This window comes from Serinus canaria, chromosome 1 (genome assembly GCF_022539315.1).
Source record: "Serinus canaria isolate serCan28SL12 chromosome 1, serCan2020, whole genome shotgun sequence".
Classification (NCBI taxonomy): domain Eukaryota; kingdom Metazoa; phylum Chordata; class Aves; order Passeriformes; family Fringillidae; genus Serinus; species Serinus canaria.
In genome coordinates this window covers 101,228,886-101,256,863 of record NC_066313.1, presented here as the reverse complement: position 1 = coordinate 101,256,863, position 27,978 = coordinate 101,228,886, and the positions used below count along the sequence as shown (strand labels likewise).

At 39.0% G+C, this 27,978-nt stretch overlaps 1 protein-coding gene and 1 long non-coding RNA gene across 3 annotated transcripts in view; one reads left to right on the top strand and one right to left on the bottom strand.

Moving 5' to 3' along the window:
• LOC127059430 (uncharacterized) overlaps nt 1–13,222 on the top strand; it is a 14,757-nt gene extending 1,535 nt beyond the window's left edge. Inside the window, exons 2-3 of the long non-coding RNA XR_007777219.1 lie at nt 7,717–10,514; nt 11,066–13,222. This is a non-coding gene — a long non-coding RNA (uncharacterized LOC127059430). The remainder of the gene's footprint in view (nt 1–7,716; nt 10,515–11,065) is intronic.
• EIF2S3 (eukaryotic translation initiation factor 2 subunit gamma) lies at nt 12,854–27,978 on the bottom strand. 2 transcript variants are annotated; one of them, XM_050972769.1, is made up of 12 exons: nt 27,814–27,978; nt 25,494–25,557; nt 24,917–25,044; nt 24,679–24,800; nt 23,272–23,366; nt 21,759–21,917; nt 19,587–19,721; nt 18,582–18,676; nt 17,533–17,677; nt 16,941–17,110; nt 15,817–15,989; nt 12,854–13,597 (listed from the first exon to the last, which is right to left on the bottom strand). In XM_050972769.1, exons 1-12 carry the CDS (start codon nt 27,880–27,882, stop codon nt 13,534–13,536), a joined length of 1,419 nt encoding a protein of 472 aa, XP_050828726.1. In that variant the 5' UTR covers nt 27,883–27,978; the 3' UTR covers nt 12,854–13,533. The 2 variants fall into 2 exon arrangements, with proteins under 2 accessions (XP_050828726.1, XP_030090188.1); XM_030234328.2 differs by lacking the exon at nt 21,759–21,917 and adding an exon at nt 20,976–21,134.

Here is a 27,978-nt window from a genome sequence, read left to right as displayed (position 1 = left end):
GAGATGGGAATGGGGGTTATGATAATTCATCACAGATTTTTCCTCCCAGTGCTCAGGATGTGTCCTTCCCCTTCTCCAGCATGGGGTCCTTCCCGCAGGAGACAGTTCTCAGTTAACATCTCCTGCATGAGTTCATCCTGCAGGCAGCAGTTTATCACAAAATGCTACAAGGTGGGTTACATTGCAGATGGGGTGCAGTCCTTCAGGCACAGCCTGGGGGACCCCACAGTGTGGGTCCCCCAAAGGTCACAAGTCCTACCAGGAAGCCTGTTCCAGCATGGGCCTCCCATGGACACTCAGCCTCCTCTGAGGCATCCACTTGCTCCAGCTTGGGAGTCCTCCATGGGCTGCAGGGGAACCTTCCCTTTAGTGCCTGGAGCACCTCCTGCTCCCTCCTTCTCCATTGACCTTGATGTCAGAGTTGTTCCTCTCCCATGTTCTCACCCTGCTTTTCTCTGCCTGCAGTTACACCTGCACAAAACACATTTTTTTTCCCTTCTCAAACATGTTATCACAGAGGTATTCCCGCCATTCCTGATGGGCTCAGCCTTGGCCAGCTGTGGGTCCATCCTGGAGCTGGCTTTGGCTCTGCTGGACGTGAAGGAAGCTTCCAGCAGCTTCTCATAGAAGCCACTGCTGTAGCACCCCTGCTACCAAGACCTACTTGCATAAACCAAACACACCATGATACTGAGAACAGAAGGGGAACAATAATACTTTAAAAAATTTAATTACATTAAGGTAATAGTAAAACTTTTGTAGACTCAGCCCAGACCTGGGCTTCAGGAAGGGGTCCTAAAATACTGATCTACACAAGGTTCTCTGAGCTTGACTATACATGTGATATTAATGTAAAAGAGTCTTAAGTAAATATTTTTGCCAGGATGGAAGAGGCTAAGGGAAAGAACAGAGAAGGATGATGGTTAGTTCATAATCAACAGCAAGGTAACTCTAGTATAAATAAGTAAAATGCTGGAAAATTTATTTTTCCTTATCTTTGAATTTAAGACTGTGAATTTCTTTGAAACAGTGGAATATGTTTCCCATAGAGATTGTAAAGCCTCTGGATTTGGAGATACTCAAAATCAAAGTGGACACAGCCTTAAGCAACCTCCTGTAGGTGGCCTTGCTCTGAGCAGGAAGGTTGGGGAAGACAATCTCCAGAAACACCTTCCAGCCTAAACAATTCTATGATTTCTAAGCCAGTTTTCCAACAAACATAAAGTGCATAGAAAATTCCAATGAACAGCACAATGTGCTCTAAGGTTTGGTTCCAAGGATGTTTTATTCAATTTCTTGTTCACACAGGCAATGGAAATCCAGAATGCAGGGCATGTTGCACTCAAAGATTTAGCATAGCAAGTTGCCATGTTATTGCAGAGGAAGGGCTTCAGAAAACTAGAATGCCATTAAAAGGCAAATGGCTGGATGTTTTGCAATCTTCTTTGCAAACTTATTTGCTAACTTCTTGGCTGGCTGGCCATTCATCCTGTCTGTATGTAACTGTTTCACATTTACCCCCTTGTTCTTCACACTCAGGAGCAGGATACCAGCATATTTTGAATCTTTTGTGTAATTTTTGTCTTGATGGAGCCATTACCTCAGTGTTTTCCCAACCACTCAGGTTTCCAATAGGCCACAGACACCCTGGTGTGATCAGAAACAGGGTAACTCCCATGGGTGCAGCTGCCAGGAAGGAAGCCATGTTTGCAGCTGATACTCACGGCCCTTTCTGCTTCCACAGCCAACAGAGGTATCCAAGGGCAGAACACACTTGCAAACTGCAGGTACCATAGGTGTGCTGGCACCACTTTGGAACAACATAGGTTAACTTACCTGCAGAAATGTTTTTGTAACTTGCACTTTATGGAATTAAGTAGGCAAAGAGTAAAACTACATTGTAGGCAATAGGATTTCTGACCTTCACTGGTGGTTAGGTTGTGTCAGAGAGAGAATACAGCTTGTATATTAAAGTCTGTAGCTCAGTTGTTCTCAGTTCTCAGTGAATGAAGCCCTTGCAGTCCAACTCCAATTTTACTTGTGATCTACTGTTCTTTTGTATTTTTCCGTAGAGTTTATTTTGTTGTCACTTGGAAGTAGGTACTGTGCTGTATCTTTTTCCTCACAAAAGCAAATTAAGTCCGTGGCTTTTGCTCAGTGTCCTCTTATGTAGCAGTCATTGAGTTAGTTCTGGAGATACCTGCTGCTAATTTCATACTTGGACATTTATTTATCACAATGTTGTGATCAGGTTCCAGCTTGGTAATCTTAAAAGGAGTTACTTTATCTGTTGAGTAATGAAGAATGGGTTATAGCTCCAAGTTAGTATGGCTGATGCTTTTATCCATCTTGCTGATAATTTTCTGTCAATAAATGATAAAAATTCATAATGAGCTATTTTCAGTCACAGTTCCTTCCCTTTTATCTTGTGTGTTAATTAGATCCTTTTCCAGGTACTGGCAACATGCATAGCAAACACAATTTTGCCAAGTAAAACTCCCAAATTTCTCAAGCTGTAGCTCCTCTATTGCCAAGCCCCAGGTTATAAGAGAGTAACTTGAGTTTTGTCAGCTTTCTGGTGACTGATTTGAAGGTCTTTAAGTAGACATGTGTTTACTTCTTCATCTGTGAAATAGATAAAATAGAGTTGTTTTACCATCCAGTTACCTGATCATGTTTCAGTAACCATTTTTGACCTTGACAAACCCCTCAGCTGGTGGTAAGGGTTCATTGTGAGCTGGCTACGTCACTATACAGTAAACATGAGCCTGCTGAAGTTATCTTTTCATGTTTTTCTTATGCAACCACAGTGATGGAGGTTGGGGAGGAAAGAAAGTGAAGGGGGATTGTTCTGATTTCTCCCAGAATAGTCCTGTGTTACTATATTCTCATGGAAATTCTGGAATAATTTTTCTGTCTTCTAGCTTCTATTTGAAATTTTTCTATAAAAAGGAAATACTGCAATTTTACCCAAGGATCTAATGTTCCATAATATTCTCTTGATTGTTAGTAATATTGCAAGTGCACCAATATTTACCTGCAGTCATTGGACTAAAAAGGAAGGAGTAAGGAGGATTGACAAGATTGCTCCTAGCAGTGGTATAAAGGTCTGCTTCATGACTGTAGTAGCTGTTGACTTTCACACATAGTGTACTCAGGACAGTTACATTGAAAAGGAATCCTTGTAAAAATATGTCCCAAAATGGAAGGAAGTATGAGGGATAAGCAGTCTTTCTATTGATAGTTTTATCTGCAGGTCCAGATAACCCTGGAGACTTAAAATTGAGTGCAACAAAGGAGAAGTTGTCAGTCCAAAAGTCTGTAAGACCTCATAAAGTGTTTCTGGTCACTAATCAGTAGGAAATGCCTAGTGAAAAGTGAAAGTATAGGGAAATGTGGAGTTACGTGCTTTAAAATGCACTTCTGCCTGCCTTTGTCATCAGAGGAGGTAGCTGGTTCATTTATATCAATAAATCTCAAAAGGCTTGAGCCACTTCAGGAAGGGTGATATCAGCCAGTGCCCATTTGTCTGAGTTGGGTAATAAGCTGGCTGTCATGTTAAAGTCAGTTCTTTTAAAATAATTGAAAAGCAACATGGGATTTCTTTAATAAGGAATGAAAGGGTAGAAATGTAACTAGTGCCAGTAACTGTGGCTTAGGGAAAAATGATCCTGACAGACACACCAAACTTCATTACTCAAGTAGGTGAGAAGCTTCAGCACAATATAATTGTGTAGATGGAGCAGACTTGGGTAAGGTGCTTCATGCTGCACATACCTAAAGTCTCCCTTACTTTCAGTATCACACATTACATGGCTTAAAAGCTCTTGGACTGAGTGTTGTGAAGAAATACATAACATTGCAGAAATAACCTAACAATTGTATTGTTCAAAGAGGTGGAACCCAACACTTCCATCATGGTCTAGAAGTCATCATAGAGTCATTCCTGGTTTTATTTGTGACTGTGACAAAGATGCTGGAATAAGTACATAGAAATTATGAGGAAAAGACAAAAATGCAGAAACATCATACAGACTGGATTACTTTGTAAATTGAACCACTTACATAAGTTATGTCTTAATCTGTCCAAGTGCAAAATTAAGTGTCTAGGATTAATGAATGCAAGTCATGTACCTAGAGGCTATTTCTGAATCCTGGAAAGCAGAAACTTTAGAAAAGATTGAATGAATGCAATCACAAGACACCTCAAAACCAACCTCATATACATGTGGGACAGAAAGGGCTGGTGCTGTTTGGGGATGCTCACAGTAGAGTAGGTAGTAGAAATAAGGTCAGTTTGTATCTGCTGGGTCATGTTTTTTAAATAGACCAAAAACTGGAGAGGCCACAAAGAATGAGAGAAGAATTTGGATGCTTAAAAAGTCTTTAGCTGTTTAATACCAAAAAGAACAACAACAAAAAAAAAAGTAGACATTAATCATATAGTACTTTCCCAGTTATAGGAATTCACTTCAGTCTAAAGAGAGACATGGATAGCTGGAGTTTAAACAAGACAGATTTGATCAAAGAAGAGATTTGTCTTCCTAAGTAATAAATGGTGATCGACCACAAGCAAAGCAATGGACAGTATGGGTCTTCCTCCCCTCAATGCCTTCACCTCCAGATTGGATGGCACTTCCTGGCATTTCTGCCCAAGTCCTTGGGTTCACAAAGGAGTGAGTGAAATTTAATGGCTTATGCCATAAAGAAATTGATATTAGACCAGCTTTTACAATCCTCTCCTGCCCTTTCACAAGTGGAAGCAGGTAGACGTATCTAGAAGAATATAGTTTCTTGGAGTCCTGGTTTTTAGTAGACTGATGTTTTCTATCTAAGAATAATTTCAAATAATTTTTTTGCTCTGTCAAGACATGCCCAGGCCTAGTTACTCACAAGAGACAGTAGATTTTCTTGTCCATTTTGTAGTCTTTGTAGCGCTGTTTAGAATTTCTCAAGAATTGTCCAGACGTTAATTTCTGTTTGTAAGTTGAATTACTGTAATTATCCAATACAAATCTCTGAAGACAGTGAGTTCTGTAGAGTCGTCTAGTGTTCATGCTGAGGTGCTTGCTCTCAGACAGCAATGCTTGTTTGTCCCCTCTCTTTTTCATCCTCAGACATTACAGAATTGATACTGGAGATATTGCCAAGCCTTTAATGGCTGACTGACACCCTGTTCCTGGTTGGTTTTGCTGCTGGTTTGGGAAGGGGTCTTTCTATGGCTGCCACAAGCACGTATTGCCATCACTGGTCCTTCATTATCTCTTAGCAACCATTTGGTCTTTCACAAAAAATATCCCAGGCTAGATAGTCTCAAGAGTTTCCGTGCAAGACCATTGAAGAATGGGCTGCGATCCACAGAAGGAAATGCAGCTGGAATTATTGAATCACAGCCTCTGTGTCTAAAATGGCTCTGAAAAGAAGGTTCCTTAACTCCTCTCACCTGGGGCAAAATTCATGGTGAGAAAAGAGTTGCTAGAACCTCCCAAAGCAGCTCTGGTTGTTGCTGTCTGCTGTGACAGAGGCATGTGGCCATGCACAAAATCTCAGCAGAACCCCTTGAAATTCCCTACAGAAAAGTGAAGACAGGCCAAGTTATCTGGAATTCACAGGGTGTTTTATCCACGGTATGAAGCGTTGCACCATCTTATGGCCAAGGAACCAAAATCATGAAATTAAGCAAAATCAAAGCACAGGAGAGGCACCGTCAGACCAAAAAAACATGAGGTGCTCCAAGCTGTGAAGCGATGTTATGAGGAATCAGGGCTTGGCATTCATGCTGGACAAGGGAGTGAGAGGCCTATGTGATTAATATTTCTGGTGGGTAGGAGATCCCAAGTCTAAAACTGCCCAGGTCTCACTCAGTGGATGTGATCCATAGGCACCGAGTGGCAAGTGTTTAATAACCTTGCATTCCTCTCCAAAGGCGCGGTTCACAGAATCACAGAATGGTTTGGGTTGGAAGAGCTGTTAAAGATCATCTAGATATGCAACGCCCTGCCATGGGCAGGGAACCTTTCGCTGCACCAGGTTGTTTGTCATTATTGGTGGCAAGCTGCTCACAAGTAGAGGCTTCCCTGTTCCCCAGCCTTCTCTGTTAGTTGTCTGCCTCACTGAAGACACACAACTCCAGGACATCATCTTCCGTGTCCCCTGGCTCCAGCAGCTGTCAGTGCTGAGTTTGCTGCAAGAGCTGCTCCCAGCAGGCAGTATCCTCACCACGGAGCTCGACCATGAGACTGCTGCAGCTTGGTGTGCTGCCCATCACCATCCCCTGGGAGCCTGTGAAGGGGCTTTGACCCATCCATCTGCACTTATCCAGTTACTGCTGGTGCTCAGGGTGCTCCCTAAGAGAGCTGACGACAGAACTGGCTTGGTGTTGGCAGGAAGCTTCATATAGTTTCTGGGAAGCAAGGCTTGGAAAGGGGCCCAGGCTGTCACAGTGCCTGTGTTTTGGGTAGCATCTGGCCTGATGTCTGTTGGAACAAATGGCTGGCCACTGAGACAGGCACGTTACAGCCAACCCTAGTCATGCAGACAAAGCCACCAACTTGCTTTGGCCCAGGGTGCTTGGGGACAAAAGTGCCACACACACTTGTCTCCAATTCTAGGGTGAATTTAGACAACCAGAGCTGGGATGTGCACTGAACTGCCCGTGCACACAGGCAGCCACAATGCTTGGAAGCCAAAGGCTTGAGGGCAAAGAAAGATGAATGTAAGAAATACTTTCTTTGATGAAAAAACTAGTTGCAATGAATGAAGTAATGAAACAAAGATTGACCTTTACAATTGTGTGTCAGTACACAAAATTCTTCTGAAGAAATTTGCATTAAAAATGCTCATTGAATAAAGCAAAATATCTTTCAAAGAAGGTTTTTATGGCATTATAAGATAATTTTACCAAGCCTCAGCATAGACATTGCTGGGATCTGTGTAACCCTGAAAAATAAGGTATTGGAGGAATATCAGTGAAACAAGTATGGCAATGTTCATTTGGAGAAATTTCTTCATGATAAGGCTGGAATATTGGATAGCAAAGGAGTGGGAAATACACAAACTGAACAGTGAAACATGATCAGAGAATCTTATTTGTTGCTTGGTGTCTGAAAACTGTATTTGAACTTAAACTTTCTAATGGTTCCTACTTGTAAAAAAAGAGTATTTAAAAAATGTGTTCAGATATACCAGGCTGATGACTGACTGACATGCTTTTTATTCCAATATTAACATGTATCTTAGAGAACCATGTCCAGTGTAAAAAATCCCATGGTTTTGGGACCAGAAGAGGAATGCAAGGCTCTTGTGTTTGGTCTGTCTGTGCTGTGCTACACAGGGTAGTTGTAGAGAAAGATCAGAATAGGGTCCAGATACTCAGTCTATGTCTTTTCTCTTTCAGTTATACAAGGTGAGTAGGTTGGAACTCACCTAATAGGTTTAAATCAGTGAAAATGGAAGGCCAGTATCTCTACAGCTGCCTATATCTCAGATAACCTCTCTACTTAAAACCACCAGCAATGTGCAGTGTAATGTCACTTATTTTGAAGCTGACATTTTGCATTGTACATGTTTTCAGTTGCTCGTAAAACTTTGCCAGCTTTCACAAGTCTGAAATTTTCCCTAAGGGGTGTTGGCCTCAAACTGAATTTTTTTGTGAAGACTCCAGACACAGTTTTTTCAGCTGCCTCAGATCAAAATGCAGATTATTTGCCCTTGTAGAGAAAAGAAAAAGAAGAAGAAAGAGAAAAAGAAAAGAAGAAAAGAAAAAGAAGAAAGAGAAAAAAGGATGAGAAAAATGAAAAGAAAAAAGATAAAGAAAAGAAAGGAAAAGAAGAAAAGAGGAGAAAAAGGAGAAAAATAAAAGGAAAGAAAAGATGAAACAAAAGGAAAGGAAAAAAGTAAGAGAAGAGTTTTTTAAATTGAAAAGCTATATAAAAAAAACTTGAAAACAGATCTTTAAAAAGCAGGGTGGTCCTTGTGTTGAACAGGAGTACCTTGCATCCTGTGGAGAACTGGTAAGTTATTTGTTTGCATTAAAATCTCTGACATGTCTTGGTTTACAAATATTCAGTAGGCTTCTTAATCCTTAGTTGTACTTAGTTGTTAAAGGAAGGCTTTCCCAGGCAATTTTGTTTCTAGTCATCCTGATTTCCGTTGTGCAAGTTTAAAGGTATTTTTAATTAGGACAGTTAATTATTTATTCTACAATTTCAAATAACAGCTCTTAGTTTGAACTCTCATTGGTTGCGGGGGGGGGGGGGGGCGGACATTAAAAAATCCATTATTTCCTCCATAAATTTCATTTACCTTATTTGCCCATTAATCAAAAATACAGCCTAGAGTTGTTGGCGTGTACATGTAACAAAGGTAAAAGGACTGGTAAATGTTCAACCTGACACAGTGTTAGAAGTCAGCACTGATGGATCTTGAAAAAGAAAGGGTAGAGAAGACTCGGAGTTCCTTTCCTCGGCTGGTGGGGCTGTAGATGGCCCTGAGGGTTATCTGCTTCGGTGACTGTATGAGCATTGTGTTTTGAAACAGAAACAGCCCCTCCCTGTTTCTCTAGTAAATCCTTTAACAAGAGAGCAAGACATTACAAACCAAAGCATTACACAGAGAGACCAACCTTCTTTTTGGGGAGACTTCAATGGGACAACACTGATTTTTAGTGTTTGTCAGTTCAAAGCTATGTTATTTGGTCTCTTTCCAGCAAAACTCTTCTGTAGCTACATTAACTGTGCTCACCTTGAGTGGATGGGAAGCTGGTAATCAGCTTCCACCTGGAGCAGCTTTCACCAGTCCTTAAAGCAGCCAGGCTGCTCTGGAACGTACCAAGAGTCCACTTTCCTGAGATGTTATGTGTCTAAACCTTCCCATAAGGCTCAAAATGCTTTCCAAGACAAAATGTCTGGTTTTATCTGCAAAAATGAATTCCCAGCATGAACACACAGGTTGGTAGAACAGCAACAGTGTGAAGTAGCGATTAATTTAAAGGAGCAATTAAGCTTTCAGAAAAATGGAAGTAATTTAAGATTCCAGTTTCCAAACAGTTAAAGCACAAGCTCACCTTCAAGTGCACAAGGGTCCCAGCAGTGTTAACAGGACAATTTGTGTGCCTGAAGCGCACAAGTGCATGGTTCACAGGGCTGTACCAGTGTTTTTAATGAGGCAGGAAGCAAGGAGCCAAAACCATATGGAGAATATGTGAATGCTTGTGATTGCTGTGGAAGGACTAATTATATCCCCATACCTCTCTCTGGTGTGAAGTATGACACCATGTTAGATTTTTAAAGGATTAATTTGTATGCAATTACCGCCAATGCAATAAATGGGAGACAGTTTAAAGAAATAAAAATCATAGTTGCTAAACTTTGTTATCAACAGCATTTTGGCTGTAGCCAAGAAAAAGTACAAAAGATTATTCTATTTCTGTATGCCCAGTGCTAGTCACCAAGGTTAAAAAATGTTGCTTTAATGAAAACTTGTAAAAGCTGAGACTTAACTCTGTTGTGTGGTAGTTAGGATGATGTTGCAAATGAGGTATTTTGAGATACATAATAGATTACTTAATCAAATAGATGATTAAGCAAAACTGGGAAGAGAAATGAGTTCAGAGAACCCTAAGGTGCATTTGCAGGAGAAAACACTTTTCAGGTCTTCATTGAGCAACAAATAAACGAAAATAACTTATTATAGAAAAGTATAATGTTTGGCAGGGGAAGGGGTTTTCTAAATAACATAATGAATCCAGTCTAGTACGTTGGATTTCTTTACAAATGCCCACACAGAGGCAAAAAGGGAGAACTCCTGCCCTGATTCATTTGAATCCTTAGGATTGTGTAACATGAGACTAAATTAAGTGAATCTTGATTTTTTTTCCTCCAACTCTACTGAAATATTCAAAAAACTATACTAGGCTTTAGAAAGAAACTGAACAGAAAAATTTGTGGTTTTTAAATGTATAGCATGCAATTTCTTAATGAAGCCTTCCTCAACACAAGTAAATAACATATATATTAACATTACTTCAACTAAAATATTTAAATGGTTTTCACCTGTGAGCACAGTGTGCTAGTGCCTTGTTTTATAAAAGACATTGAAGAATGTGTATTTAAATATTTGAGGTAATGCCTTGAACAAGATATCTGTTCTTTGGTAACAAAATTCTCTTGCTAATTTGTTCTTTCTTCATTGCATATATAGTGCCCACGTTAGGAGTTCTTGTTTGGTTGGTTTTTAATCCTTTCAGGGTAAGAAAGGAGAATTTATTTACATACATGTATCACACAGTTTTCGACTGTTACAGCTTCTATGTTATTCACCATAAACCAAAATTTCTGTAAAATTGCTTATTTTAGCTGGGTTCTTAGCTGGAAAATATGAAACATGCACTTTTACTAGACCACTGAGGTAGACTGGAGATGAATGGAACATTCGATGAGCACGTACAGATGGAGCTTTACAGAAACAAGAGCAGCAACACGAAGCCAGAGCACATTAGTAATTTTAGCACCGTGGTAAGTGAACATCAGCCACTAAGGCAGCTGTGCCAGAAGAACTGTGGCAGTGGAAGAGCTGATGAATGAAGAGCAGTGCTCAGTCTGGTGATGTCAGGAAAAGGCAGCTGGACGTTATGGATGTCCACGGGCCGTGCCACGGCCAGGAGGGGCGGCAGCTCGGACCGGCAGCGGGGCTTTGCGCTGCTGGTTAAGGGAGGGCAGGCGTTTGAAACTTTATAAATGTTTAGCCCCAGCCTGGCAGCAAGAACTGACCCAGAACGGCAGGGGCAGCGGAGCTGGGACTTTACACTGGCAGAAGCACTTATGGGAAAGGGGGCGGGGACAGAAGTTTAAAACTCCCGCAAGCGGGCTGGAAGCTCATCCACATGACTCAGCATGGAAAAACAGCAGGAACCCTTTCTGCAGCAGAGAGCTAGAAGGAAGCACTTTTCAAAGTGCTACAAAACGAATGCAGTAAAAATATAATTTTAAATTTTTTCTAGATTTCATGTATACTAGGAATAAATCAGCAAAGCTGTTAACTGAAAGTTTTTTCTTCACCCTTTCAGAATAAAATCTGATATTCGGCTGGAAATGGCATATCCCAAATACTCAGTAAGTCTCAGAAATAACTACTGACACGCTTCAACTTTGTACCATCTACATCTGTGTAGATGGTACAAAGCTGTAGATCTTTGTACATCTACATTTGTGTCCCCAACCATTAGAAATGCAAATGCACACCTCTGTTCAGGTAGCTAAACATGACCTAAAGAGGGTAAAAAAATAAAATCACTCTGAAGCAAATCCTTGGTAAAGTGAGAAAGCTCACAAGGCATCTCTCACTATTTTCATCCTGGCCAAGAAAATCAAAATTTTCAACTTCCTTAGCTGTACATGATATTGTCTTCTCATTTTGCCTTCATCATCTCAGCATCACAGCTCAGTGACTGAGGAGGGGGTGGTACACCCATCAGCACACAACGTATTTGCACTTAGACTGTTCACACTTGTCTCCCCAATGCAGAGACATGTTCCATGTATTCAGCAGTCTCAAAATCCCATTACTTATCACTCATGTCAGCAGTCAAAGCTTTCCATTAGAGGAAATCTAACATTTTGGTGACAAAAGAAGAACACTGTACGTGATCTGCCCCCCAGGCCCCAGCAGTGGTGTGACAGGATATACAGCAGGGTAGAAAGAAGTAATCGTTGTGAGAGCCTCACCCTGCCTGGAAAAGCCATAGGGAAAGCAGGTCAATGCACAACTTCAGTAAGATTATGGCACTGGTGTTCTTTAAATTGCAGATCAAGAGAGACACAATCTCCAAAATATCTGAATGTCTAAGAATGTCTGTGGCTGCTTAACCATTTTCTCAGAAGCTTTTGGCACGCGTTTCATTGGACCCACAGGTGCAGTGCACTGCGAAAGGACTCTGCACTGAATTTCTCCCTGGAGCTGGTGCCATCCAAGCACTCTGCTGTAGCTTACATTCTCTTTCATGCTCACCCCTCCTGCCACCAGACTAGGCAAGACTTACATTTACCCAAGTTCCTCAATTCACAATTACAGAAAGAGATTCCAAAGCATGAAAGATGCAATCCTTGAAACAGACATATTTAAGATTGTAGATTGACCTGGAGAGTCAGAGAGAACTACAGCTGACTCCTGCTTTTAAAATGGAAAAGCACTATTCAAAAATTAATGTATTTACTCTCAACACCATGTGAGGTAGTACTTTACAAATGGAAAAACTGAGTACAGGAATATAGACAGAGTAAAGGAACACAATACAGTGCAAAATCAGGAACAAAATGCAAGCTCTTTCATCAAAGTTGAGTCTGGTGAGTGAAATCATGTTTACCTTTAGAAAGCCCTTGAAGATATTGAATAAAACCAGAAGCAAGCTTTGAAAACACGCAGCACTTTGTACCAAAATATGCTAAGTAGCATAACTTGCTAAATAGTATATAAAACAGCTAGAACTATGTATATTAGTACAAATGAAGAAGTGAAATCTAAATGGATTAAAGTATTAGCACCCTACAGTAAGTTTATTACATTATGTTTTATCCTGAGGCATGTGATTCAGAGTAGCTAAACAAAAGTGCTTTTATACCTTTTTTCCTCTTCCTATTCACAATTCCACCATTACTCTGCCCCCACCCCAAATCATTCCTTTCCACAACCTCTTCCCAATATTTTATATTTGCTCAACAAAATTTTAAGGTCTTTTACTCCTACTGTATAAATAACTCCAAGGTTATTCGCACAGAGTTTCATGATGACAAAGTTATGTTCCAATTAATCAGATTATTTTTATAAATCCATGCTAAAATAGGCCAAAAACCAGTACTGCCAGTTCAGATCCAGTTTACTTGTGTTTTTTTGGGGGGATTTAAGAAAACATGTAGTAATATCAGAAATGACAAATTCAAGTCAGTCAATACTGCCATCCTAATTACAAAGTGTAATACTTTAGAATCATAAAATCAAGAACCATAGAAACAAAGAAATAAAGTTTTTGTTGGTAACAGTTGTCTAAACAAAACAAATTGTGCAGAAAAGGTACTACGTCTTCCAAGAAGACTTTGCTTGCTTTTAATTTTTGTACTTGAACAATCACTGCAGTCTTTTGTTACTCAGAAAAACTGTATGAATTAATGAAAATAAGCAATATTTTATTTCAATACCAGATTTATGGTTTTTGTGTTACACTGGGGCTGGTTTGACTGATATTAAACTGATATGTCTGAAACACAAAGTAACATAAATTAGACATGCCATGAGACATGTACAATTAATTTCTACTTAAAGGTGGATAATGAAACCCACTTCTATGCCAATTCTTTTACACTTTTAATGGTGATAGTGACTAGTATTTTAGTAAGAGGGTAAAATTCAATAAAAGGTATGAGGACAGCCATACAACTCAAAGACACTGTTTGCACAGCTTCCAATTCCACTGTGAAAATACACCCCCTCCAAAACAGAAATAGGCACTTCATCTTTAAAAATGAAGCACTCCTTTGTTCTTCAGTCATCATCAACAGTTGGCTTGATTGTCACTCCTCTTCTGATCTGACCCCAACCAATTAAACTGAAAAAAAAAAATAAAGGTTTATATTATTTTTACCAGTAGTCAGAAATATCCTGTATAAGTCAACATCCTTCTGTCCTTCTTATGCCTTCAGTTCTTACATTTTGAATTTTCTACACTTGTCTCCCACCCAAAACATTCTACAAGAACAAACCTGCTCAGTGGAAACACAGAATAGAAAAGGGTGAAGGACAGAGGACATTTGTGACCAGCTAAGGGCGTACTCCTGAACAGAAGCTGAAAATCTGAAAATATTGTAACTTATGTTGTACTGTTGGATGGTAAATCTATGCACAGCTTGATCTCTTTCACCTGTGTCTGAAGTGTTGCATTACTTTCAAAGAGAAACGACAATTCAGTAAGAAACAGCTGTAACTCTCAATGGTAGCCTGCGATGGTAACTCAGCTCTCTGTGACTGCTGCTATTTAAATTGAGGAAAATGAAGGCCTTTTTTATAGGCCACTATTGCCTCAGAAAAATACACTTGCAAAAAGAAATTCAGAATACATCCATTTCCACAGTCAGCAGGTATTTCATGATTAGTAAAACTGTGTTCAAAACCTTTCCAGTTTCTGGTGAGAAATCACACATGGATCTCAATTTACCTTGCAGCCTGTTTTGAGACACCAGAAAAGAAACTGAAGTTTATCAGAGCAACACTTCCAACTTTTTACTGCCATAACCATAGCTCAACTTGACCATCTTTGAATTCAGTGACCCTTGGAATCACTGGTGTATCCCATTTGCTGTTTAACCTCTCTCTATTCCTCTGTATATTTCCTCTTTATTTTATACCTCTTTTTAGTCTTTATGAACTTTCTTCTGTATTTTCAGTACCAGGCTGCAAGTTCCTTTTCACAGTACTAACTGTATATTATCTTTACTGCAACTAGGTTTTATTATACTGATTTTCCCAGTTTGTCTTCTTTCCCTTTTCTCAACTTTCATATTCCTTATATTGTCTTCATCTTTTTAATACAGCACAGGAATCAACTTTTCAATAACTATCTTGACAGCAGGCTGCCACTATTTGCCCACCTCATAATCCAGAGACAGGTGAGCTTTTGGGCAAAATTTGTTCAAGTTTTTAACTGGAAAAGAATCTACAGAAGCAACAAAAGACACATTATTTGCACAGGCTATCAGTCTACAGCTCAAAAAAAGGGGAAAAAAAGCATAATTTCTAACATAGTTTTTCCTCTTCCTTCTGGTTTACCTGACTTAATTTAGGTCTTGCCTTTTTTTCCCTCCTGTTCAAGACATGTTATCTTTGCCTTGGTTTTCTTTTTGATTGGTTTTTTTGGTTTGGTTTTTTTTTTTTTTTTTTTTTTGTTTTTTTTTTTTTTTTTTGTTTTTGTTTTTGTTTTTTAGAGAATAATATCTTTCCTAATTTGTCATCTTGCTCTGAGACAGCAAGCACTAAATTCCTGTCTACATTTTCTTGTCATCTGAAAAAGAAACATGCATCCATGGATATTTAAAGCTTGGTTCCTTTCCATACAGTACAGACTTCTTGTAAAAATGGCTGTGCTTTCATACTACAAGAGCAGAGCCAACAAATTGAAAAACTCATATATTCTTATCAATCCAGACATATGAAACCTGTGACAGGTACAGTATGTGTAATCACCTAAAGAGTCTGGCACTGCAATAAAGCAATTCTGTTCATCGTTTTCAGCCTCCAGATGCTTCTGCAGTCAGACATTTTATATTTGAAATTTGATTGGGTCAATCCAGTTGATATTTTATTCTTTCCTCTGTGCTTGTAGTACATAAAACATTCAAACATCCCTCCTCTGTTCCCCTGCTGTTACTTTCAGGTTGCACTAGAAATCACATGCAGCTCCACTGCTAGAAAACCACTGAGGTGTGCATAAAGATGGCTATTTGGCTTAACAGGGTGAGAATTTCCCAACCCCTTTGCCAAGATTCCCTACTGAGCTCAATTTACAGATTGTCAGTTTGGGCAACAAACACAAACCTCAGGTGTTTCCTTGTCTTTTAACTAATAGGTACTTTCCCAATCGTGGTGTTTGTTTAAAAAAGAGATAGCAATGAAATTAAGCATTCCAGAACCATGGTAACAATGTGTCAGGAGAATCCAGAAGAATTTCTAAGACAGACATACCCTTTCCTATTCTAGTACAAAATCAGACCCATGTATTTTTTTGTTAACAATGCAGCAAGCAGGTACCCTACCAACTTTGCACCAACTTACCGCCAATGTTTCTCAACTCTTCGACTCAGAGCAATTTTTTCTCCCACTTCTGTGCATACAGGGTTAGTTAGCACAATCTTCCCCAAATCAGCCTTTACAGCACTGACTCTCCCTCCAGTAGATAAGGATCCTATATTTACCATTAGAACTTCATTCTTTGATAATTTTTGCACCTGAAGACAGACATACAACACTCTGAAACATAAGCTTTAGTACTAAAAAACAAACAGCACAGACAGTACCAAGTTATCTTCTGTTACCTTCTTTCCACAAAAAAAAGATATAGCTGAGAAATATTATAAATATACACACACAAATTATGGGCAGCAGTAACAGTAGATAAAAGTTTTAATGCAAAAGGACAAATGCATAAAGATATTGTACATGTAGTTTTGAGGTTCTTGGTATGATGTACTTTCTTGGGATTGATCTACATTTTCTATAAACTATACTGATGATTTCATATAATGTATTAAAAACACAAAGAGAGATATTGTAACAAACTGTGATGTTATACTCATTATTTACCAAGATGGTGTATTTTAATTTCCCTTATGCCTACATTTAATAAAAAAAAGTAATTCATTTCACAGGAAAAGAGAGCGCTGAAGCACTTTGCTCCCTGTTGCATGAAGCAGTTTATAATTTTAAATGCTAACAGGAGAAATTATGATCTTTTGGTTGATTTGTGTAAAACAGATTGTGTTACACATGTTTGTCCTATGCCTCAAGTTCAATTTTTCTTCAACTAGAGTATTTAAAATTTAAAAAAATTCTTCAGTGAAAAAAATCTACAAAAAGCACGTCAGTAGGAAGTAGATCAGTACCACCGTAAAACTAAGTATTGCACATATGAATAGGATGATAGCAAAAGAAAGCAACTACCAGCATGTTTAGAAAAATACATAACATGACACGTAAATACTTGATGGTACTTTAAACTACTGATATGAATTTCTACTCCTCTGAAAACCATTCTACAGTATTAAACAAGCAGATAAGTTTTGTGACAAGCTTATATCAACATTGAGACAAAACATCTACATATGATCAAAGAAGTATATTCATTAACGAAAATTAGCACAGGAAGCAAAATCAGGACAAACAAAAGAAGGGAGACAGACCTTTGCAGCTTTCTTGTCTCCTTCAGTGCGCACACCCAGGAGTCGTCTCAGCAGGAAGTAGGAGATTTCCAGCTCTGTAAATATTTCTGGCAGTGCCCCAACTGCACCAAGAACTTGGCCCACCATGCGGTCAGCCCGGCACAACGTGGGGTCAATCTTTGTGCCAACACCTACAACAAAACAAGGGGAGTCAGAAGGAGTAACTGAAAGGTAGCTGTCATTTTTATGTGCTAAAATATTTGAAGATGATCTAAAAAAAACCCAGAGAATGTACTGGGAATTTCCTACTACCTGGACAACACTTTCAGAACGTCAGGAAGACTGTGAGCTCTGTCTAAACAGACGAAGAAATATTCTGCTGTTAAAGCTGGTACAATTTACAGTGCAAGCTGATCTGCATTGGCCAGTGACATTCAGGAAAATTATTTAATTCTTAAATATCCATTTTTCACACTAATCCTGTCTCTTTCTACATATATGAATTATCTAAAAATGCTTGTGATATTTTTGTTAATTAATTCATTGTTGAATGAAACCAAGTGTTTTCAATAAGCATGAAGAAATGAATCTTTTCATAAGACAATATTCTTACCTATTAGCCCTCCTGGAGCAGCATATTGTAGATCATTGTGTTCAGCAAAGAGTGACACAATTTTGGAAAAGATTGGCTTGCACATGAGTTTGCCTTCACTGTCCTTGGACACAATACCAGGCCTCACCTCAATTTCCTGGCCCACCTAATGACAAAAGTGAAAAAGTGTTTAACTGGTAATTTCACAGGAACACAAAGCTGACTAGTCACAGATAAGACTTACATATCCCAAGATCTACTTTTTATATGAGTCCTTGGCTCTGGGCTACTGTAGAACTTGTAGGATTTCTGTTCCACTGTTTAATGCAAATTCAACAATACTTATAGCAAATGTAACAACTGATTTTCTTTTCAATACAATTTGTAAAACTACTTTAGCAAAGGATCTTTATCAGCAATAATTCCAACAATTAAATTTCAGTTTAATTTTCAAACACTGTATTTCATTTAGAAATATTTCAGCTTTGAGAAGAATTTAGTTAATTCAATCAGTGTAACTGATTGACATCAATACACTGCAAACCAGAGAAAGTACAAGCTGTGTAAGTGTTCAAAGATAGTTTGCTCTCTAGTCTAACAAACCAATCCTTTTAAAGTTTCTGTCTATTGCTAGCAAGCAAGCAAAATAAAAAAAAAATCAAAATATACAGAACACTTAAATGGGGAAGTGGGACCTGTGAGAACCCACACACACTCCCCTAAGGTGCTTTTAAAGTTCTTTTGCTCTCCTCTTCCTGACAATAATTCAGCAAGTTGAAGTGGTAGGACAGGAAAAAAGCTCCCTCCATTTCTGTGAGGGATGAAATCTGTTAGCATTATTAGCAAATGTTAAGACGACAATAATATATTTTAAAAATTAAAACCAGTGCTTCTTGTTCTGGTATTTTAAAACTGTAAAGTAAAAATGAAGTACAGACAGAAAGGATAAGTGTGATGTGACTGTACTCAAGTTTCAAAAAAATCAGTTATATAGATACATTTTGTAGCAAGCATTGGATAACTCTACTCATTATCATTACAAATTTCAGTCAAGAAAGAGAAAGGGTTACCTTTAAAACACCCTTCAGAATACTGCCACCAGCAACACCTCCCTTGAGGTCATCAACTTCACAGCCAGGCTTGTTGACATCAAAAGATCTAATTACTGAAAAGAAGAGAGCATAACCAGGTTTGTATTTACTATCAGGTTTTTAAACAATATCTTTCTCTAGCAACTTTGACTGCTTCTGTTCTTATGAAAGGATACACATATTTATAAATATTACAAAAACAGATCAGTATTTTATTCCCAATTTTTAGGCAGGTAATTTTATTCTCAAAACCATTTAAACTACTCATATATATGTTTTATAAGACTTTTTCTGCATAGCAGAAAGTAACTTAAAGATCTGAAAAAGAAGGCAATGATCAATCATTTCATAAACCCCTTCAATATTCACAATGATAATAGTGAATACCAGAACTTTGTTTTAATGTACTCATAGCTGAACACTGTAACCTTGATGAAATGTGGTCAATTTTTATGCATTTATGCAATGTAGGACTCCCTTGGATTACTGGGGAAAAAAAGGCAAGCAAATGAATTCCTTATAGGAACTGCATTTTATAGTATGCTGGACAAGAACTGAAACTTTGACAATTATAACTAGGCAACAGGAGACTCATACAAAAGATTTAACTAAGCTATCCAAAATATTTCCATGGAAATAATTGAATTATCAAATTCATCAGTTTGCCAATATTTTGTTAAATCAAAACTTAAATTCATAGTAACTAAAGGTTGTTTTTGAGATAGATAAATTTCTCAATTTTATTGCATTTTAGTGCTGTCACATGGACAGAATATACACAAAACCAGCATTTTAGTGCTGTCACATGGACAGAATATACACAAAACCAACTAACAGTGAACCAACAATACAGCTCTCAGAAGACATTCAAGTTTTAAAAAAGAGTGTCCTAAATACTCCTTTTAAACCCACCTGTGTTATTCTAAGTGTAGATACGTTCAGAAAATGTTTGGCCACAAACACCCAGGCCTGACATTTACATACCAATCAGCCTTGGCTCGGATGTGAAGTCTCGCAAAGGGACTGGGATTTTCTTCACTATGTACTCGCAAACCACCTCTATGTTGTACTTCAGCTGTGCTGAGATTGGAATGATTGGAGCTCCTTCTGCAACTGTACCTAAAACAAAATCATGCTCAACATTAACCTTTAATATGACCAAGTGTTCTGTCCTTGTTAAAAATACTAATGAATTTCATGGCATGGTCTGTGTATATTTCCCAAAGCAATATCAGAGTATCTATCCTTGCCTTCAACATTTTAGCTCACATCAGCCACACCTACTTTTTGAGGCATTCTGAAAGTGTGCAAGATCATCTTGTATTGTAAGGGAGAATTCACTTCCTACACTGTGATCAGAAATATTTTAAAGATTTCCTAAGAGAGGTCAATATCTCAGTATTGGATACACCAGCATTAATTTTACAGTCAGGTTTCATTATGACAAACTAAATTTCCTGTTAATTTAATGATTTCTGTTTTTCAAATTTTGCAATACAAATACATATTTTAGAAAAATCCTTATTTTACAGAAGAATGCATTTAGTAACCCAGGTTTGTTAGCATTAGTTTTAATTATGTCTATGTTCCTTGTGATAACTTCAGCTTTCAAACTCCAAATTTACACATCAGCCACTCTGACAGAGTGGCTGTTATGAACAGCTTCTGCAAGGCAACAATTATGAATTGCAGAGAAGAAAACAAACAAACAAACAAACAAACAAAAAAAAAAAAAAAAAAAAAAAAAAACCCAACCAGAAAAAAAAGGAAAAAAAAAAAAAGACCCATTGGCAACTTCTGATGGTGACAATCTAGCTCTGCAGCTTGTTGCATATCCCACCTACTGCAGATAAACAGGGAAAACAGTGGAAGCTCCAGGGAAAGATAAAACTCAAATCACTCTAAAGGCAAGACCTGTAGAGAGTAAGATAACACTGCCCAAACTGGATTTGCACAGACAGATAAAAGAGCAATCTTTTGTCATTAGTTAAAAAAAAATAATATATTTAAACCTACAAGGTGTCTCTAACAAGTACACCTTCCTTCTCCTGCACTGCAGTAAAATCACAGTGAAATCTCTACCAAAGAAGTACTCCAGGAAGAGATCACAAATCCACTGAAAGCTACTATGTAAGAGTGACTGATGTTAGTTTTACATCTAGAGCTCTGACCCAGAGCCATAACACTGCTGTATGCAAGCAGGCTGAAACAAGCAAGAAGCACAACTCCCATGGTCTAATTTTCACATTAACAGACCATGTACACCTGCATTGCCCAAGATAAGCTTTTCTATGAACATACAGAAAACCACTATGTCCATGTCTCAACACTGAATTTCCATCACTTATTGGATTTCTGCTCATGAAAACTTACCTTGTACAAATGCAAGAATCTGTTCATACTGTTCTTTAGCCTGGCTCTCTTTCACCAAGTCAATCTTATTTTGTAGAATCAAAATGTGCTTCAGTTTCATGATTTCTATAGCAGCTAGATGTTCTGAGGTCTGAGGTTGAGGGCATGACTCATTACCAGCTGAAAGAAGAGAAGTGACTGGAATATAGACACTATAAAGATAGATAAAACATGGTGACAATCTAGCTCTGCAGCTTGTTGCATATCCCACCTACTGCAGATAAACAGGGAAAACAGTGGAAGCTCCAGGGAAAGATAAAACTCAAATCACTCTAAAGGCAAGACCTGTAGAGAGTAAGATAACACTGCCCAAACTGGATTTGCACAGACAGATAAAAGAGCAATCTTTTGTCATTAGTTAAAAAAAAATAATATATTTAAACCTACAAGGTGTCTCTAACAAGTACACCTTCCTTCTCCTGCACTGCAGTAAAATCACAGTGAAATCTCTACCAAAGAAGTACTCCAGGAAGAGATCACAAATCCACTGAAAGCTACTATGTAAGAGTGACTGATGTTAGTTTTACATCTAGAGCTCTGACCCAGAGCCATAACACTGCTGTATGCAAGCAGGCTGAAACAAGCAAGAAGCACAACTCCCATGGTCTAATTTTCACATTAACAGACCATGTACACCTGCATTGCCCAAGATAAGCTTTTCTATGAACATACAGAAAACCACTATGTCCATGTCTCAACACTGAATTTCCATCACTTATTGGATTTCTGCTCATGAAAACTTACCTTGTACAAATGCAAGAATCTGTTCATACTGTTCTTTAGCCTGGCTCTCTTTCACCAAGTCAATCTTATTTTGTAGAATCAAAATGTGCTTCAGTTTCATGATTTCTATAGCAGCTAGATGTTCTGAGGTCTGAGGTTGAGGGCATGACTCATTACCAGCTGAAAGAAGAGAAGTGACTGGAATATAGACACTATAAAGATAGATAAAACTCCTACAGTTAGGATATCTACTTTTATCTACTATCACTATGTTAAACAAAAAAACGCAAAAAAACCAAACAAAAAAAAAACCAAAAAAAACCCCAAAAAAAACCCCAAAAAACCACAAAAAAATCACAAAAAAAAACCCCAAACCAAACACAAAAAAAAAAAAATAAAAGACAGTTGTCTTTCAGGAATCTACATGTGAATGAACCAAGTCAGTAAGCACCTCTTCTCTCCTATAGCTGCTGGCTCTAGCCTCCACAATGCAGGACAGATAGGAGGCTGCCAGAGAGGTTTTCCCCATTCTACCTGCTCCCACTAGGAACACCCATCTAAAATATCCAAAGATACCAATACCTAACTTGGTGTACTCCATTCTTTAGGTCTTCAGATATCTGAGAGTTGACTGTAGCTTAATACACAAATTACCTTTCAAGAAGTATCTTAATATTTTCTTATCATTGAAGTCATAAAAATATCAATATCCCTAAACTTTGTTATAGTTCTATCAAGTATGTGAATAGGGCTGCTATCAGCATGGTTTAGATTTCAGCTAAGAAGCCAGCATTGGCTGATATGTGATTATGGTGGTTAATCCTGCCTGAAGTTTGGTCTATCACACTTTCTGGAGAAAACAGGCAGAAGAAATGATAGCTCATCATCTATATCAGACTTTAAATTACACTATCTGAGGCTAGTTTTTCCTTTTGTTGACATATCTTATAAAGGTAAGGTAATTGCTATATATCACTACAGAACAGCAGAATATTCTACAGACATAGAAAAATAAGTTTTACTCACCTTCTGTTGCTTGCAAATCCAACAAAACTGGATTATATTAAATTACATTAAATTTAATGGATGGATTACATTAAATCTCCTGTACTAAAATTTTTGCCTATATTTATCTGGGTTACTGTTTGTACTGTTGTTTGTGAACTCTACTGTATGACAAAGACTATATGCATATTTAAAGGAAACTGAACCTTCAGAGAAACTCAAAATGCAGCTAATCTGTTTCCATAAAGTGATAAAAATGTTACAGTACCATACTACTACACGGTTTTATATTACCTATCTCCTATCAATGGGACCAGCTACCAGACTAGTGGGTATGGATAGCTATGTTTAAAACAAACCAGCTTGTTAGAGTACATTAAATTGTAGCACCACTTTATTTTCTTTAACACATCTCAAAAGCATTCACTTGTTTAAATAGCTCCCCACAGCCCAGGAGATTTCAAAGCCCACACAAAGCTGCCTCATGCTACTACAAAAGAGAGTTCTGCTTTTGGGTAGCAATCATTACCTATCAACAGCAAAGCTGCATCCATTACTGCTGCACCGTTCAACATGGTAGCCATCAAAATATCATGGCCAGGGCAATCCACAAAAGAGACATGCCTGTTGCAGGAGAAGGTGAAAGAGAAATCCAAAAGCCCATTATCAACAATTCCTCTGACTGATTTATGTCAGTGATTAGCCAGACACAGAAGTTAAAAGTATCCTTAAAATAGTATTTTCAAAAAAGTTCTGAAATGCTACTAAACAGCTACTGAATACTTCTTCTGAGTTTTCAGATTTAATACCACATGTCCATATTAAGTACCACTTAAATATTTCACCAATTTACTCTAAACTAGATTACATGCACCAGGATAAAAGCCTGAAATCAAACCTACCCACCACCACTACCCCAAACCCCAACATACCACATGGGATTTCTCTTATCTCTTTTAAAAGGCACCTCCCAGACTTCAATTTTAAGAAGCTATGCATCTTTAATTATAAAGTTATAACTGCATGTCAAAGATTTGTCTACAGACATGATGTTACATTTCCAACCTTATGGTTTTATTGTGCAGACCAAGATAGTTGATTCACTGTATTCTTTCCTGAATCTATCTAGTGAAGAATCCTTGTTCTTAGTGGCAGGCCACCAAAAAGCAAGGGACTAATTTGGTGCTTTGCTGATGATGTCAGAAATCTACAAGCAAATAACCAGAAGGATAAAGGAATGCAAAGCTTTTAAGCAGTTGTTTCACAATGACTGCCTGCCTGTCACACTCCAACAGAAATTAATCTTAGTACAAGTGCTCTGCTGGGAATCTGACAAAATGAAAGACACATGGTTGCAGTCCCACATGTATTGTATCATAAACACAAACTAAGAATCTCATACAACAGTCTTCATGACTACTCTCATTTGAGCAATCGTTGTGCAGACCCACATAACCACTGCATAAAGACTGTGCTATACTTTATCAGAAATCAAGAAAATAAAGAACACTTGGCCTCCAGTGAGAGGCCTGAGTTCACATTAGGCATCATGTTTTCATATATTCATTTAAAAAGCTTTGGAAACTCTGCCCTTAGGAAGGAAAAGTTCAACAAAGATCATCTTCCAAAAGAGATTTTAAAGATGTGTTTGTGAGGTCCACATTAGTTCTCAATCTGCCTGGTTTAAAATGTACTTCTATTAATAGCAGAAATATTTAACTTCAAAGTCCTGCAACTAGCTGAGGCCAGCAGACACAGCTGTGCTGTACCATGGAGTGCTCATCACCACCAATGAATTCAGTTTAGACAAAGACTTAGCCCAGGGGTGCCCCATCTAAGAATGTAGTCTGCCAGAACCCATTCAGCTCACAGCTCAATCCTGTTTGCATACAAAGGCAAGTAAACACAATTTATTCCAGTAATTTAAAGCAGTTACCTGACTAGTTTAAAGTTCCCTTTGGTGCCAGGAATATCTGTAGGGAACTCATCTGGGGTGCTACTTCCACAGGATCGGTAGCACTCTGGTCGAGAGCAGCTTGGGTCATCCAGCTTGTAAATCTGTGATTTTTTAAATGGAAAAAAGGTTTAATTCCTTAAAGGTTAGTTACCTGTAATCTTACATCCCTATGAAATATATTAGCAACAGAGCTGCTACATTTACAGTGATGACTCACCTTTGCATTAGCATAACCCAGCTTGATTGTGATATTTCTTTCCAGTTCATTTTTAAATCTGACAGTATGAACTCCAGATATAGCTTTGACTACTGTCGACTTTCCATGGGCTACATGACCAATTGTACCTGTGTGTAAAAGGAAATGTTTGTTAATAAACTAGTTTCATTTTGTGCAATGCTTCACTACAATCAATACACAATTACCCCATATTCTCCACAGCCAGTAAGTCCATATGGTATACATATGGAATTTGTAATAATCTTTGTTTAAACAAGACCTGAAATTGTGCTCCCAATGGACAGATCTTTGCATTTTAATTAAACTCATTTCAATCCTTTATTTTGAGGTAAAACAAATTTTGCTTTAGCAACTATTCCCCATGCCATTCAACTGTGCTCCTGAAGTAAAATTGGTGCTTTTTAAGTCAAAAGGGCTGGACAAGTCCCTAAAACTACTATGTAACTGTTTCTGTACGAATTTCTTGAAAGTGTTACCACATAGGCACCATCTGCTACTGCATGAGCATCAAAAAGTCACCTTAATGCACCCCTCTTTTTATAAGGTTTTGTTTTACCTATATTAATTGTTGCTTGTCTGCTGATGACTTCTGGTGAAAGAGGCGTCAACTTGGTAACATCCTGTATAAGGGAGATTTTAGAATTTATTTATCTTGTATTATAAGTGTTTAGAAAGTTAAAAATTTAGAAACTTGAAAATTAACTGACAGTTCTATTCAGCAAAATCCAGTTATATTATGTGCATTCCCTTCTTTTAAGTGTGTGAAATATGTGGGTAAAAGTGAACCAAGTCCTGCTTGTGAATCAGTACAGACTACAATTCAAAACCCTGACTGTAAATCAGCCTTGGCTGCAAAGTGTTAAAGATGGGAGTAAAAAAAACAAGAAACCTCAAAAGAAGTCTTTAACAAAACACCCCAAGCCTCTACATACCCCTGAACCTAAGTTACACATAAAGGCAAATCCATTTTTAATAGTCGTGAGGAACTGCACTAATATTTTATAAACAAAGCTTTGTCAATAAACAGTTGTTTAATTGTTGTAAGGTTCCATTACAGCCAATTTGTAATTACAACTAACACTTTGGAGTCAGTGGGTCCAGAGGTTTCATTAGAACCCTGGCTTTTTTTTTTCTTTTTATTGACTGTTTTTCTCCTCAGATACTGTTATTGCTGCTTCAGGTACCAGAAAAAAATTCTGCTGCCCTAAACAGTCTGTTGTGTGAACTTATTGGTAGCCCCTGGCAAAACAGAAACCTCACAAATACACTCTGTAGAGATAAAGAAACAACTCTGAAAGAGTTGTTTATTTTTTTTAAAGCTGTCTGACCAAATAATGGACAAGTGTTGAAATCCACTGAAATGTTCCTCTGTAAAGTAATATCCATCCTGCATTGAATTCATATGGATGAGCCACTCAGTTCAAGCAAAGATTCATGATGCCAGAAGAGTCCTCGGTACAGGATGAAATTTAAGATACAAATAATACAAACATTAAATCACATATTGTTTACACTGTTACATGAAGGCTCTGTGCAAAATGATCAAACACAGCTGTGTAAAAATGTAAGCTCATTCTGTTCTCAAGTATGACATGAATAAAATGTTCATCTTCTATACAAAGCAAGTTTTGAACACCTAAGACACACGATTAAATTTATATTTCTCATATATCGAACTTGAAATGATTTCCCAGCGACAGGAACGTGACCTGCAGATGGCACCATGTGGCCCGGCGACCAGAATTTCAGCGTGATGCAATTCCTGCCACCAGGAGAATTCTTCCTAGTGCACGAAACCATGCACGCATGGAGGTTTTGCCTCAAGACTGGTACAAGGCTATTGCTCAGCAAGAAGCTTCACTCAGCCGTGAGCACCCAAGGGCCAGCAGAACAGGTCTTAAAGAGAATTCCTGCTGATGCTCCAGCCAGTCTCTATCTGTGCCTCTTCCAACTAGCAAATGCCATGGTCAACAATGACAGGAAGAAAAGAAACTATCTGAAATAACTACCACGCTCGCCATAGGGAATTCCTGTGCTCAAGCCCGAAGAACAGCCAGTATTATTGCTGTAAAGACAAATAAGCTGCTACAGTTTAAACACTGGGGACACAGCAGCAGGATTTTTGACTATGTACATTATAACACGCTTGCATTTGAAATATACATTACATATACACTTAGACTAGCATGTAAGTGTAATAAGTGAGACAGCCCAGGTGAGATATTTAATAGGCAAGGCTGCCACAGCGGGAGACCACTGCAACTAGCTGCAGTGGTAGACAGAACTGGTATTTCTCGGTAGCTGTTAATAGTCAAGAAAATTTTCTTGGCAAACCAACCAAGACAGGGCTGGTAGCGAACTCCTCGAGCTTGCGGTAGAGAAATACCTAAAATTTATGGTTCTACTTCGGAAAAAGAAAAGTCTTTAATACCACAGAACAGGGCAAACCTTTCAAGAGGAAAACTGCACCCACCAGTGAGCCATAAAAGCTTCAGCCGCGCCGGCAGGACACGGAGCCGCTGAGCCTCGCACTCATGGGCAGGAGAAGCGCCTCGCCCGGGCGCCCCACACCCACCAGGACCGGCAGGACCTGCTCCATGCGCCGCCGCTCTGCCCGCGTCCCGCGTCCCATGTCCCGCGTCCCCTGCCCTCGGCCCGCGTCCCCCGCCACCCAGCGTGCTGGACGCGGCTCCCCGAGGCGCCACGGCCTCCCGCGGCCCTCGGAACGCATCGGCCACGGTGGGGCCCAACAGAAGGCTCGGAGCCCCTCAGGCCGCACCCCTCGCCCACCCCGTCGCCCCCTCTGCTCCCAGGGCGCCGCCGCCGAGCCCCGGGAGCCCTATGTCTCTCCGGGGCGCCCCGCGGGCGACGCTCACCAAGGTGCCGAGATCCTGCCGGCTGAGGTGCGGCTGCCCCAGAGTCACTCCCGCCTCGTCGCCCGCCATCTTGGCCCGAATAGGAAGTGAGGAGTCCCGCGCGGCCGCCTGACAGCCGGCTCCTCTCGGCGCCGCCGCTGCCGGCCCGCAGCCTCCGACCCACAG